The 14,347-nt window shown below is 35.0% G+C and overlaps 1 protein-coding gene across 1 annotated transcript; it reads right to left on the minus strand.

Moving 5' to 3' along the window:
- Positions 1 to 749: 749 nt before the first annotated feature.
- Positions 750 to 5,159, minus strand: LOC146747225 (uncharacterized). The gene is made up of 5 exons (XM_085498345.1): positions 5,082 to 5,159; positions 4,166 to 4,905; positions 3,585 to 3,735; positions 2,458 to 2,602; positions 750 to 1,668 (listed from the first exon to the last, which is right to left on the minus strand). Exons 1-5 carry the CDS (start codon positions 5,157 to 5,159, stop codon positions 1,517 to 1,519), a joined length of 1,266 nt encoding a protein of 421 aa, XP_085354471.1. The 3' UTR covers positions 750 to 1,516.
- Positions 5,160 to 14,347: the final 9,188 nt, after the last annotated feature.

Here is a 14,347-nt window from a genome sequence, read left to right on the forward strand (position 1 = left end):
CAAATTCCTCGTTTTTGTGTGGAACCATGCCTTGCATACGAATACCTAAAATACACAGAGAACATAATTTCCTGGGATATTTGAAACCAAAAATTATCATTCCATCTAAGCAGCCAATCAGCGTCGGCCTTACAGTTAGATGAAAATTTCAGTTTCAAATACCCCGAAAAAAGCATTCTATGTTTTTCGTGTTATTAGGTGTTCGTACATTTTATCCAAAATGGAATTCCAAATTAAATCTGAGCTTGTTTGTTAATTCTTACCTCCAGGTTGTAACACTATTAAAAGCTGAATTTACAAAAATACCACATGATGGGGATAGCTAGTGTTGAACCCTGAACATATTTATAACAGGAGGTTATGCAAATGTGTTACTGTGCATAATGAATAGGTAATATTGTGACTGGCAGATTATTAGCATATCTGTGGCAGGCACTGTGCTAGTAGACAAAATGTGGACAAGGGCATTTCACTACTCGTAGGACGGAGCTATGTCATGCTATTATTTGTTATCTAATGTAATTATCTTATTTAATTTGTATGCAAATTAGTTTATTATTATTCCAATATCGTACTGATCAATCGTACAAGTTCCAATTGATACTAGTAAAATACAATGAATACAGTACAGATAGTTAATACGAAGTTAATATGCAGATAAATGCTAAACTATCATTATACATTGCACCACAAACACAATCTACTTTTGAAATTTCTGATATTAAACTTATTGTAGAGATAGAATAAACTATGTAGACAGATTACCAATTACCATTTTGTATTCTGACTGATTGGTTGGTTTTTACTCATGAGGCTATAAACTAAAACTGTAGTAACAAAATAAATATAAAGTATCCCAATAAAGCTTGATTGCACACACACCTTATACGAGGAAATATAGACGATATCCCACAAATGGTCTTGTTAATTAATACCACTAGTGTCACACAAATGACGGATATAATAAAATCAGAAAAATGCACGTTTTATCAATAAACAAATAAAACACTTAATTTGATGAACCCAAACGATTTCTAAATATTAATAAATGTGTATACAACACAGGTGTCGCTACAAAATAAAAACACTTACCATGTAGCAATTAGCAGTCCGTTACCTACATACAATATTCACTAGTACTTTGCTCCCAAGCAAATCCCCAAAAATTGATGTCAACATTCTCATCAACTGTTATTATTGGTGCCTATATTCTCTAATAAATGCATACTGTCAATGCAAGCCTTGCGGATGACCTACTTAAACGCGCAGACAGTGTACAAATTCCATGAATGAACAAACGCGAATGTGATTTAATAAACATGTATATCAATAGCGTTCATATATTATTTTGATAGTGGTGCATTAAAATAAGATGCTGCTAGCAATTAATATCATTGCTCCCAACAATAAATAATACAATAAAAAAATCATAAAACCTACAGCGAATATTCTATATTTTATATTTGATGACAAAGGTCGCACTGTTCATCATGATTAAAACATTTAGAAAATCTCACTATTTTTTTACGATACGATACCCTTCTAGTACATCTTGTGGCGTACCAGGAATGTCTGCATACGTGTGAGTTTTCTTGTTCTGTGCTGTTCTCGCGTATTGAAAAAATCCACTCCAATTGGACCACCGATTTTCGATAAATATGGCGGCGTCTAATCAGCAATCAGAAAAAGGTTTATCTGTACTGTGGTGTTTATGAACAGTTTTAAAGGTCGTTAATCAAACAAAACAAACAATATGATTTGTTTGAACACGACAGTAAGTAAAGATTGCCGCAGTCATTAGAGAGGACCGAACGACCCACTAAGTAATAGAAAAGTAACAGGCTAGCTATAATCCGATGTATGCATGCCATTCATTCATTTAATCTTTTAAGTACTAGTATGCCATTCATTCACTCACTCATTCTTTCATTCGTTTACCTAATGTAAGACATGCCCTATACATATGTGTCTGTGATCGGTTACAGTGTAATCTAAAATCTACAAATCGATATATTGGAAATACTCACTAACGAATATCTCTTGTTCCAATAATCTAAAATCTACAAATCTATATATTGGAAATACTCACTAACGGATATCTCTTGTTCCAATAATCTAAAATCTACAAATCTATATATTGGAAATACTCACTAACGGATATCTCTTGTTCCAATAATCTAAAATCTACAAATCTATATATTGGAAATACTAACGGATATCTCTTGTTCCAATAATCTAAAATCTACAAATCGATATATTGGAAATACTCACTAACGGATATCTCTTGTTCCAATAATCTAAAATCTACAAATCTATATATTGGAAATACTCACTAACGGATATCTCTTGTTCCAATAATCTAAAATCTACCAATCTATATATTGGAAATACTCACTAACGGATATCTCTTGTTCCAATAATCTAAAATCTACAAATCGATATATTGGAAATACTCACTAACGGATATCTCTTGTTCCAATAGCGACATTTTGTATGGGTCTTCTAAAAACTCCGTTATGTCCTTCCCATACTTTGTTGTATTATGAAGTGAGTTGTTATCTATAATACTAAGCCCTGTGTTCTTGAAAAGGTTCATCATTAACTGAAATAAAAAAAGAATGATTTATTGATCTAAATATATATAATGTGTACAATGGTCGAACAACCTCATTTCTAGTAATGATCACCCTCTTGGGTATCGGCCCAATAACTTATGGTTTGTTGTGCACAAGGGCACAAGGACAATGGGTTGTGTCAGAATACTATTGTATAAGGTTATTACGAGGATATTCCAAAGTATGCACATCTTTTCCATCTACGGATACATCATGGAATGCCGAAATCCAAAAAGTTTAGAACAGAAACAGAAACTTCTTTGTGTGCGGTCGGTGAAACCCTTGTGTGGCAGGCATGTTTGTTTTTATTATTAGAGGACGCTTACGTAATCATTCTATATTCGGAAATATGGTAGAATGAAAATAGCCCGTAAAATACCGCAAAATTACGGCACAATATACTCAATATACGAGTTTCGTATGTAAAAAAAGAACGGAGATTGACTGTTGTCTCTTATGTGTTTTTTACTATCATGCACCAAATTATTATCAACATTATATTTGCAAACTTTATATTTTACGTTCGTTTTATACCAATGGTAAAGCATCAACCTATAATGCAAACTCACAATATTTGGTATAAAAATGAAAGTTGTATAGTGATTTTTCTGTCTACAATTTTCCTGATTATTGATAGTGTATCAACAAATATCACCCCTCATGTGTGTTTATGAGAACGACATTGATTCTAAAGAATGCCCTCTTTGAACTGAAATTATTGAACCTCTATTCAATTAAAACACACAATAAAGTTACGCATTAAGATTATTATCCATCAAGCATTTTGTAATAAAAATGTAAATGTAAATCTTAGGTTCCGAAGCAGAAACCGTTATGATTTTTCTCACTTGTTCGGCAACACCAGACATCACTTCATGTATACCATGGAGTCCATGTATTTGTTCCAAACGAACTTTACTATGCTGTGTAATGTTTTAATGATATATTATAGTACGGGTAGCAAATTACCGTTTGTGAAGGAGGAGCTGAAATGTACATGCACTGAATATCTTGTGATATTACAAAATCATAAGTCACATTCACGATCTCATTTCTTCTCTTGTTTAGCACCATGTATGATGCACATGTCTTAGAAGGAGGATCTGTCATGTGCGGACATCTAGAAAAATCAATGTTGAAAAGTTCAGAATGTATATATATATATACCTTGAAATATGCAAATTATAATATAACATCAGGCTATTTTGTAGATAGTAGCGATATTTGATTATATTAATACTAGAGCCATGGCAAACCGAGCAACGGTATGAATGAGCTTCTAACATGGTTATCTACCTCATATTTCACAATATGGGTACGTGTATACGCTGTTCTAAATGAATAACAATGGTGAAAAGTGAATATGTAATAGTACATTTTTAATGATATTCGCATTGGTTCAAACAAATACGCAGTCAAAATTGATTTCGCGGTTATTTGATAACATTATGACAACTTGTAATATTTCACTAATGTTGTATCGCTTTGAAACAGAGCATTTTAGAGTCGGTATATGTGTCATCTTTAGCCAATGAAAGAAAACAGCTTACCGTTCTACCATGGATCTCCAGTGTAACGATACGAAGGGTTTACCATCACACATCACTCGACTAACTTTGTCTGCCATTTTACGTATATACAATGACCGTGTCAGATATTTGTCGATCAGAGGATAACTCTCGTTATGATAATAGTTCACATTACGATACACTTGACCAGCGTCCCTCAGCAATACTGCTATACATTGTGTGCCAAATGAATTTTCGAAATTATTTCTAACTTTTGCTGCAGACAGTCCAGGATCGGGAATAGCAGGGAGTGTCACACCTAATATGTCTTCTAGAGTATCAGCGTCCCTGTATACTTGTAGTTTACGATGTGCCCAATCTTGCGTTAAGCTTAGTTTACCCACACGTAAGTTAACTAACGATGCCAAAGGTATATTTCTTCCACAGTCTCTTATAAAATCGCTAATAGTAGACACAGGAACAAGTTTGGACAATTTATCCACGTCAAATGTCTCATTAAATAACTTAATCCTCGACATTCCATCTGGTATTGGTGCTGAGCCGTGTGCATTGAATGGAACTTGAACTATACTTCTGTTTTCGTGTAAAGCATAATTAATTGCCATACGAATTCCTTGATAAATGGAATTAGGACCCATTGGACAGTAATAAACTAAAGGAAGCAAATAACGCGGTTTGTTACTTTGTAGTTCTTGACGGACCTTGGTGTTCTCAACATCTCTGCTGATAGACGAAACAATCCTTGCAACCGTCTTTTCGTCCTGACAACAAAACACATTGCACGAATTAATAAAAGGACAATCGTATTTTGTCTACAACTTTGCAATAACTTTTATTTTAGTATAAAAAATGGACTTCTTTCACGGCTTACTTCATTTCCCGAAACAAAGTCACACATTTTTACAGAATAAATAAAATTATTGAAGTCATGACATGCCTTTTCATCAATTTTCGTCTCTACTAACACATTATCTTCTTCGTCATCTTTGTAAACCGATGCATTGATGTGCTTCATTGACCTATTTTCAGCCTGCAATGATATTATGTTATTTATTTATTTATTCATCATTAAAAAAAAACAATATTGTTTTATAACAAATATTTCAACTTGACTAGCCATATAAATACAACAAGGAGGTGCAACTGGTCTCCCAGACTCGGATTTGAATAGAAAGTTTGAATATACGTAAGTTGCATTGTACGTTGATAGTATCAACTAGGCAATAACAAACGAAAGTTTCATCAACCTCATTTTTCATGAAGTTAAAAATGTCATGTTTGAGTTAATCAATAATTTGAGAAGGAAATGGGCATAGATATTGCATCCTACATTAAGAGTTTAAACTAGGCTATACAAATTTTTTCATAAATCTCATTTTTCAGTCAGTCAGTCATACATTAAGTTAACCCTGAAATGAAATGTACTGTTCTATTGCCTGAGTAAGGTAATACTTTGTTCCAAAGAGGCATTTCAAATACAAGAAAAAAATGCTAGCCCGTTATGCTGCTAAATTCATTATTTGTAGCAATTTAAATGCTCGTACGGCAAACCTATTTGAATAACAAGTAAGCGACGCTAATCTTTTCCGTCGACAATGGAGGACGTCAGTAATGAGATGCATATGCCAGTCCGGATGTATAAGGATGAAACGTGTAATACTTATAGATTTTTGTAGTTATGTAAACACAAAAACATACGTATGTTAATCGTCGTTTTTCTGATATCGAAGTTGGGAAAATTTTACATGCATATAAAAACATGCTGGCAGTTTGATTGATTACGTAGTAACAAAATATGAAAAACTTTTTGGTAATTTCCGTGTTTCTGAAAAACCCGAATCAGATCACCAACCCTCCACCTTTGACATAGCAATTCCTAATAAAGAGAGTTTAAATATAAATGGAATGAGCAGTATAAAGAAACTTTTGAATATTACTGGGAAGACGAAAATGGGACTGAGATGGCAACTAAATTTAATGGGACTAATGCTTAAATGAGTGATTTGCTAAAAAAGCAAACAAAAAATCTGTGTATCGTGTCAACAAAATGCTGAGTAGGATTTCCTGCATTCAAAGTGTTTGATTGTAAGGTTCTGCTAATGCATGGCAGTGAAATTTGGGACTTCATCGTTGGGAATGTATCGAGACCATATGTAATCATTTTTGCTGTTTTGGTTTACAATAATGAATTGGTCAGTTTCACAGGTTATCAAGAGCTATCATGTATGGCTTAGACTACCGACTTTCAAGAAGTAGAGAAAAACAAATTTAGTGTTGCTAAAGCTTGGGTGAATTAAGGGTTGGGTAGCTTGACATCTTCATGGTCCTATTATAACAAAAAATGTCGTAATATGGCAATTCAGGAAAAAGTGGATACCTTTTAGAAAATTGGGTTAAAATAACGTTTTTGTTAATTTGAATTAATCTTAATTTTGCTCTATTTTTATGATACTGTACACATTTGGGTCAGCCGGTGAAGTATTGTTGTCCTAAGACAATTGAAAAAACGGTACTATACTATGAACCTAATTCGATATATGTTTGTAAGCCTGCTTCAGGAACAAAAATTATTTAAAGTGATCATACATTTTGTGGTGGAATTAATGTTTGTTTACAAATGTAATGTTTACAAATAACACATACGTATCACATGTATTTAAGTTATATATCAATTTATAGCACGCGCACAATTCTGTAAAAACACATTTAGTTGACTACTAATTGGTCAGGTACTTAATTAAATTATTTGCCGTTTATCTAAAAGAGCAGCAATTGCACAATCTGATATAAAATGGTACCTCGTGTTGTAAATTTGAAAGATTTATGTTACTCGAAATTCGACTCATAATAGTAGAAAATGTATACTGAGCATTTTTGACTGACTCGTACATTAATTATGTTTGCTCATTAGTAACATTTATTCTGCCTTATGTAATTATTATATTCTGTGCATGGGAATATCCTTTTGACAGTATATAATATTTATGTATAGTTTATTTAGTACGAACAAAGAAAAAACGAAAATGCTACATCTCTTTCCCCGGCGTGTCCAGCGAGTCAAAGAGAATTAACAGATTAGAAACAGTGACTTTGACACGCTTTTGGAAGACTAATAGCAAAATAAATAAGTCTATTTTATGCACACTACCTTAATGCTAGCATTCTACAATGCATGCACAGTTATGTAACAAAGAACGAAACAAATATGTGCCTAATAATATATTGTTCAGCTTTACGTCTTTAATGTATATATTTAATAGCTGTCATCTCGTACATAGTGCAATTGTTTTGGCTCTACTAAAAAGCTAAAATTTCATCTAACTTTTTATAGTAAAAGTACACTCTACAGCTACATGAATATACAGTGATAACAGTAAGTACATTTTCTTGTCAGAGTCTTGTTGCTGTAGCTAATTGTGGTGATTTTATATTGTACTCAGACTAGATGCTGCCATGTAAATTTCAAGAACAACAGGAAGGTGAAGAAGCACAGTAGACAATGGATACACTAATAAATAGGAAGAACAATAGAAGACAATCAGTGGAGGTAACTGATTAGAAGAAAACCATATGGAGGCCTCACTTCCAAGTCTAATCGCGCCTAAACATCTGTAAACTCCTAGAAAAAGCAAACAATAAACTGTTACATCTGCATTGTATGACCTGTAATGCACAAACATAATACGAACGCTCAAACAAAGAACAATTAGAACAAAAGAGAGATAAATTGCTCAAAACAAAACACAGTGCTAGCCTACCTAGTCAAATCAGTTAAAATTTTGAATTTAAAATGGCCAGTAATACTTTTGATGTCATAGCACCAATAGCAATAGGATTGAAGGATTTAACTTGTAACTGGGCAGTTCCTTTGGCCAATGTAAAAAGGGCAAAATAAACAAGCAATCAGTTTCATTGATATCAAATAAGAACTCCACTGACAATCGGTTAAGCTGTTTGAGGAAAGCGTACCCAGAGAATCAACACCAATATGAAATTAAACTGACGACATTTAACAAATCCAGAGGGCATACTATAGGTTTATTGAAATGAGACACTGCTGTACTCTTATCACAAATGAATAATGAATGACGGTTTAGCACTGATAAGACATAAACAGCGACAAATACAACTATAAGTAGAAATCAGCAATAAAGATACAGATACAAAAAGGCAACGGATAAGAAGAAAGAACACACAATTTTTAGGGTACAGAGATACTAGTTCAGATGACTCGGAATCTGAAGGGGTAACCACTGATTCTGACAACAAACATCAACCAAATGATGAAACGCTAACTCAATGACAACAAATATTGGAACAAGAACACCAAGCACCGGGCCCAGACAAAGGGTAAGTTGAAAGTGAAATAACAAAAAAAGATAAGGGGATACCTGGAAAGCTATCAAGATCACTTCACTTAAAGATGGTTTACGAAGGAAAACTACAGAAATTGAAAATAAATAATTCCCTGAATCAAAAAAAAATATATTCATTCCAACCATACTCACCAACATATTAAACAAGTGCAGTGACACAAGAAGACAAAGAAGATATGTACTGCCCTTAGATAGAAATAGACCCAGAGGACATGATGAATACATCCATGACACCAAATTACATTACAATTGGTCATTGGAACACTGTTTGTCTAACTCCATACCAAGGCACAGAACATAAGGTTCACTATATCTAGAATCACACATTAAAATATCACCACATATATGGAATAAAAGAAGCATGACTGGATACTGAAAGTAGAGAACTAACTGCACAGCCTAAGGGATACTATACTTATTACAACATTAAGACAAACATATGAAAATTGATGCTTACAAGTCTTAGTAGGGGATTTGGATTATAACACGATCTAAATCCAACGTTAAGCCTATAAACGTTCCATTGTTTTTAGTGCCAAACCCCTTTGTTAAGTACAACAACAAATATTTCGTTGGTGTTTGTGAGCTCTTGTGTGATTGGTCAATGCATGGACAGCTCTTCCACTTCCGTGTTTTACTCCCTATCAATTTGGGCCCTGTTTAACCATAGACAGTATAGTAGTATAGTAACACCAATGTCAAACGCCGTATGCCCAACGTAAGCAGGGCTGGAATATTATGATGAGCAAGTAAACAATGACGTCATATTTACTTCCATACGATGTCACTAATTAATTGAATAAAATTACAAGTTAGTTTCAGACGGCAGTAATGTTTCCGTACATGTTATATTCAGTCTGTACCCCATTTTCGACAAAATATTTGAATATTTTTGTTTTCATGGTGCATGAATCTTATTATGTTATTGTTTACCGACTATGCTCGTTTTTTATTTTTCTCTGCCACGCATTTTTTTTTCAAACAGACTTTGAATCCGTATGTTCTCTCGTCTGTCACCATCTTGACAATAGCTCACACTTTTTCAACCGGAAAAGATTGTACCCCGTTTTCGTCAAAATACTCGAATATTTTAGTTTTCATGATGCATGAATCTTCTTATTATGTTATTTTCCACCGACTGTGCTCGGTTTTTGTTGTTCTCTGTCTTGCACTTATTTTGAAATTAACTTTCAATCCGTCCGTTTTTATGTCTGTCGTCATCTTGACTACTTATTCACACTTTTAAACGGAATGCATGTGTAAGTTTGTGCCCCGTATTCGACAAAATACACGAATATTATTGTTTTCATGATGCATGAATCGTCAAATTTTGTTATTTTCACTGACTACACTTGTTTTTGTTGTTGTCTGTCTCGCATTTTTTTAATAGACTTTCATTCCGTTTTCCGTTTTCACGTCTGTCGCCATCTTGACTACACGTCCAGTCTTTCAGCCTGAATGCACGTCTACCTACGTTATACCCTGTTTTTATTAATAATTTCAACAAAATAACTCGAATACTTGTGAATAAATGAGGCACGATTGTCTTTATTATTTTATTTTCACTATTATCGGTTTTTTGTTAGCGTTTCAAAAGGTTTCTTTTACGTGACGATCAAGAAAACGCAAATCTTCGTTATTTTCGATGTTGATGCCCGGGCTCTGAATCACACACACAGAGTTGTTAACATGAATTGCTGTGTCTACTGCGTTTGGATCTTCTTCACTATCATTTCCACCGTCATCAAAATCCGAAAAAAAACATCGAGCAAATCATCTACACACGGGAACTCGTGATCAGCAACGGCCATTTAGAATACCCATGGAATACCGTAGGCGACTCTCATCAACGAAATTACGCAGTCCGCTTCATTGATTGTTTAGTTTGATAATATATAAACATATATTCAGTGTGAGACTGTTGCTTTCAAGTTGTGTTAATACAAAGATGATTTAAACTTGTCCCTTCCGTTACCAACGTATTCAATATACGGAAATAGCATGTGTGTGCGTTTGCGTGAGTGAAAGATGCAGGCGAAATATCTCGTCAGTTCTATATATTTCGAACGCGCGTGGTCGGCGCCTTTGATTGCGTTTATTTTGTTCTTTCATTCGCAAAATCTATCACTGGCACCGTTTATTTTTTCATGTCTCACAACTGAATGTCCAAGCTGACTTTGTTTTGTCTGTATATAGTTTTGTGGACAAGTGAGGTCATCTTGGTTGCCTAATTAACTAATTAAAATACCTGTCAGGCATCTCTACCTTAACGAGAAATCGAAATAAATATTTAGTTTATGTTAACGGTTAGTTTAAATCAGCTTAACTTATTTCCAGCCTACCCTGCTACAATAGAATCGCTGGAGTTGCTTGTCCTTCCTACTATATTGTCTATGGTTTAACTCCGGGGTTACGTCCAAACGCCACCCTCTTGACTGGAGATCTGTGTTAGAAAATAAACCTTTGTTGTTGCGGTGTACGCAAGAAGATGAACTACTTATGTTTTTAACATCACTTCACCTATTAACAATTCACCCCTAGACGTGATAATTTCATTTCAATAGTAAAAATCCGTTCTCAAAAATCCAAATAATCACAACCTCACCGAAATTCATTTTCTATTCTTGCCCACAAGCCACACCCAGACCATTCATCAAAACGAGTGGTCTGGGGTATACTTAATAATAATTTTATTAACACTTACACATTTCTCGGAGGGATTGGCAATGGTTACAAAAGTTTAAGAAGGAATAAAAGGTTACAAAACAGTGAATAGATAAAAAAAAAAAAAAAAAAAAAAAAAAAAAACAATCTAAGCTAATACATTACAGATAATAGCTAGTATAAAATTATGATACTACGATAGATAGAAAACAAAATGCAAAACTCAAATAGTGAGAGAAGGTTGTCACTGGGGTTGCTGTCTTATTTCAAAACACTTCTTTAGGTACTTTGCTACGGGGAGTGTTAGGCCACTGTTGTTTAGCAAGGCTATGAATTGTGTCTTTAGCGGCAAATTTTTAAAGTTTTGGATTATGGTTTTTGCTATTTCGAATAGGACATTTCTTTCGGGGGTATATCTTTTACATGACATCATGAGGTGATACTCATCTTCTACTTCATTTTTATCACAAAGGTTGCATACTAGTACTCTGACCCATACCGAGGACTTCCTGTTTGTAATGCTATATGATAAATCAGATTAACTATCACGTGAAACCAAAGACAATTGTCTTTGGTGAAACCAAATGAAAATCATTCTAAAATAACGTACTTATACCCAATTGATTCTGGAAAAAAAATGACATTTGCTATAATAATCGACGAGCAGGTCCGGGTAGTAACGTTCGGTTGACGAAATAGACGATACAACAGTACTGATTGGACCTACATGAATGTTACTCTATTTCACATAACCAAATGTTGTTGTTTTTTGCTGTCGTACATTATCTTCGGTAATAACTCCGAAAGTGAAGTCTTATATCTTCAGCAGAACGTAGCCGTTAAAACTTGCAAAACGAGTCTGTTTCGATCCATCATCGCTTAAGCAGCATACAATTTATTTATTTTTTGACTCATTTAAAAAATACGAACGGTGTCAATATTTAAAACTGCATTTTGTCTGTCTCTAGCGTGCCTCAGAATGATATAGATCTTGGCCGATCGTATTTTTTACAAAGGACCTGAATGTACAGCACTAATTTCACCCAACCTCCTGCTCGCTTCTGCTTTTCGATTATCATTTTTAATCGCTTTTGCAACCGCCTGTTGAATAATTTTCGCTTATTTTTTCGAGCGCGCGAACCCAGAAATATCGCCCGTCTGCATGCTCGCATTTTAAATACATGGCCGTGGCATCAATATGTTCCTGGTGTATCTGCTCTCTGCCCTAAGGAGTTAGCATTGCATGTATCACGTAATTGTCTCGATAATCATGTTGTTGAAACGATATAGCAGCCCTGGATTCAAACGGAACACAGTCCCGCTGTACGTTCGCGAACGAAACAAAGTATGATGGTTTGGAAGTGTCGTTCAAAATTAAATAATGGTTAATACTCATTGAATCCTCAAACTTTAGCACTAAAACCACAGGGAGCCCAGGAACTATAATCAACTGTAATACGCAGTCTCTATGAGCGGGGGGGGGGGTATCGGCTGGTATCTAGTGTAAGAAATAGAAAAGGGATGAAGGCTCCAGCCAGCTCACATTTTTTAAACTCGAAAAAACAGACGAAAAAAATAAAAAGAATGAAAAATAAAATCTAAAAAAAATACCAGGTTGAAGAATATTAGTTGCTCCTTCAAATTTCGCCAAAGCCTTACCTACATTTTACCGATATCTGCAGAATAAATCAAGAAAACTACACAAATTGACTCCATTTAGGAATTCCTAACGGTTTGCCCGAACGCACGGCACAGTTGGAGGCGTGGCCTGTTCAGCATTTGTCAACAACCAATCACAAGACTGGTTACGAACCATGTCGAGGTCACGACTCGGTTAGCCTTGCTCAACTGGTTCGTAACCAGTATTGTGATTGGTTGTTGACAAATGCTGAACAGGCCACGCCTCCAACTGTGCCATGCGTTCGGGCAAACCGTTAGGAATTCCTAAATGGAGTCAATTTGTGTAGTTTTCTTGATTTATTCTGCAGATATCGGTAAAATGTAGGCAAGGCTTTGGCGAAATTTGAAGGAGCAACTAATAATCTTCAACCTGGTATTTTTTTTAGATTTTATTTTTCATTCTTTTCGTCTGTTTTTTCGAGTTTAAAAAATGTGAGCTGGCTGGAGCCTTCATCCCTTGTCTATTTCTTACACTAGATACTAGCCGATCCCCCCCCCCCGCTCATAGAGACTGCGTATTACAGTTGATTATAGTTCCTGGGCTCCCTGTGCTAAAACAACCATTTCGACAACTCATGTGCCAGTGTTCAGTGTTTGGACAAGCGGTCAGTGTTTTTAATAAGCGAGTGAGAAAAAAAGGGATAAAAACATGGTCGTGTTTCCGGTCGGAAATTAAGTGATATGTTATAAAATGTTATAAAAGCGAAATATTGGGCGAAATGAGTATTGATGCCCATTTATAGTTGACATGCGTCACCAAATGGGGACATGGTTAGAGTTGGTAGTACCATGGAAGGTACTAATCCATGGTAGTACCAGTACTAGTATACGCGGGGAGGGAGTCCAGAGAGGGAACAGCCAGCACCCCTTTTACGGGAAAACGTGAAATCTCGACGTATTTGTTTCGTTCTCACATGTAATATCAGGTTTTGCGGGCTTCTGAGTTCAAAAATGATGACTAAATCAGCTAAAAAGCAAGCGTTTAGAAACATACCTATGCAGAAGCTGGTTTGCCAGTACTTAATCCATTTTTAACACCTAGGCTACTCTATTGACATTGGTTGTTTATTTCATGGATTTGGCACTTGAGGTAGCTGATAAGCCGTGTCGAAAACGTGCACAAAACGACCATTCTGTGCACGTTTTCGACACGGATTAAAAACCAGTTGTAAGCACAAATTTTCATATGAAAAAGCATTGAGGTCATCAGGAGGAATCACTATTTTCATCCGATTTAGTATTAAAATTGAAGTCAGAATTTTTATTTGGTGTGAAATGTGCAAAGAATTCTTCAACCTTGAAATGGTCATCTACGTAGGTACCATATATAGTCCACAAAAAATTCCAGTTTCTACTATGAAAAAGACTGCAGTCCATATGTCGAAAAACACAAAGTGTAGCCTCAATAGGCCGCCATTTCCGTGACTTTTGCTTGACCCCGAATGTTTACATCCGGGTACTTTTGACGGTGTGCCAAAACAAA

The sequence above is a fragment of the Saccoglossus kowalevskii genome, chromosome 4 (assembly GCF_978046115.1).
Source record: "Saccoglossus kowalevskii chromosome 4, keSacKowa6.1, whole genome shotgun sequence".
NCBI lineage: Eukaryota > Metazoa > Hemichordata > Enteropneusta > Harrimaniidae > Saccoglossus > Saccoglossus kowalevskii.

Bases quoted from the DNA above. Each gene is read 5' to 3' on its own strand.
- LOC146747225 (XM_085498345.1), bottom strand. From the start codon at position 5,159: ATGAAGCACATCAATGCATCGGTTTACAAAGATGACGAAGAAGATAAT. The intron at 4,906-5,081 runs GCATGTCATGAC...TTTTGTTGTCAG, and splicing joins AGACGAAAATTGATGAAAAG to GACGAAAAGACGGTTGCAAG. The intron at 3,736-4,165 runs GTAAGCTGTTTT...TGATTTTTCTAG, and splicing joins TGGAGATCCATGGTAGAACG to ATGTCCGCACATGACAGATC.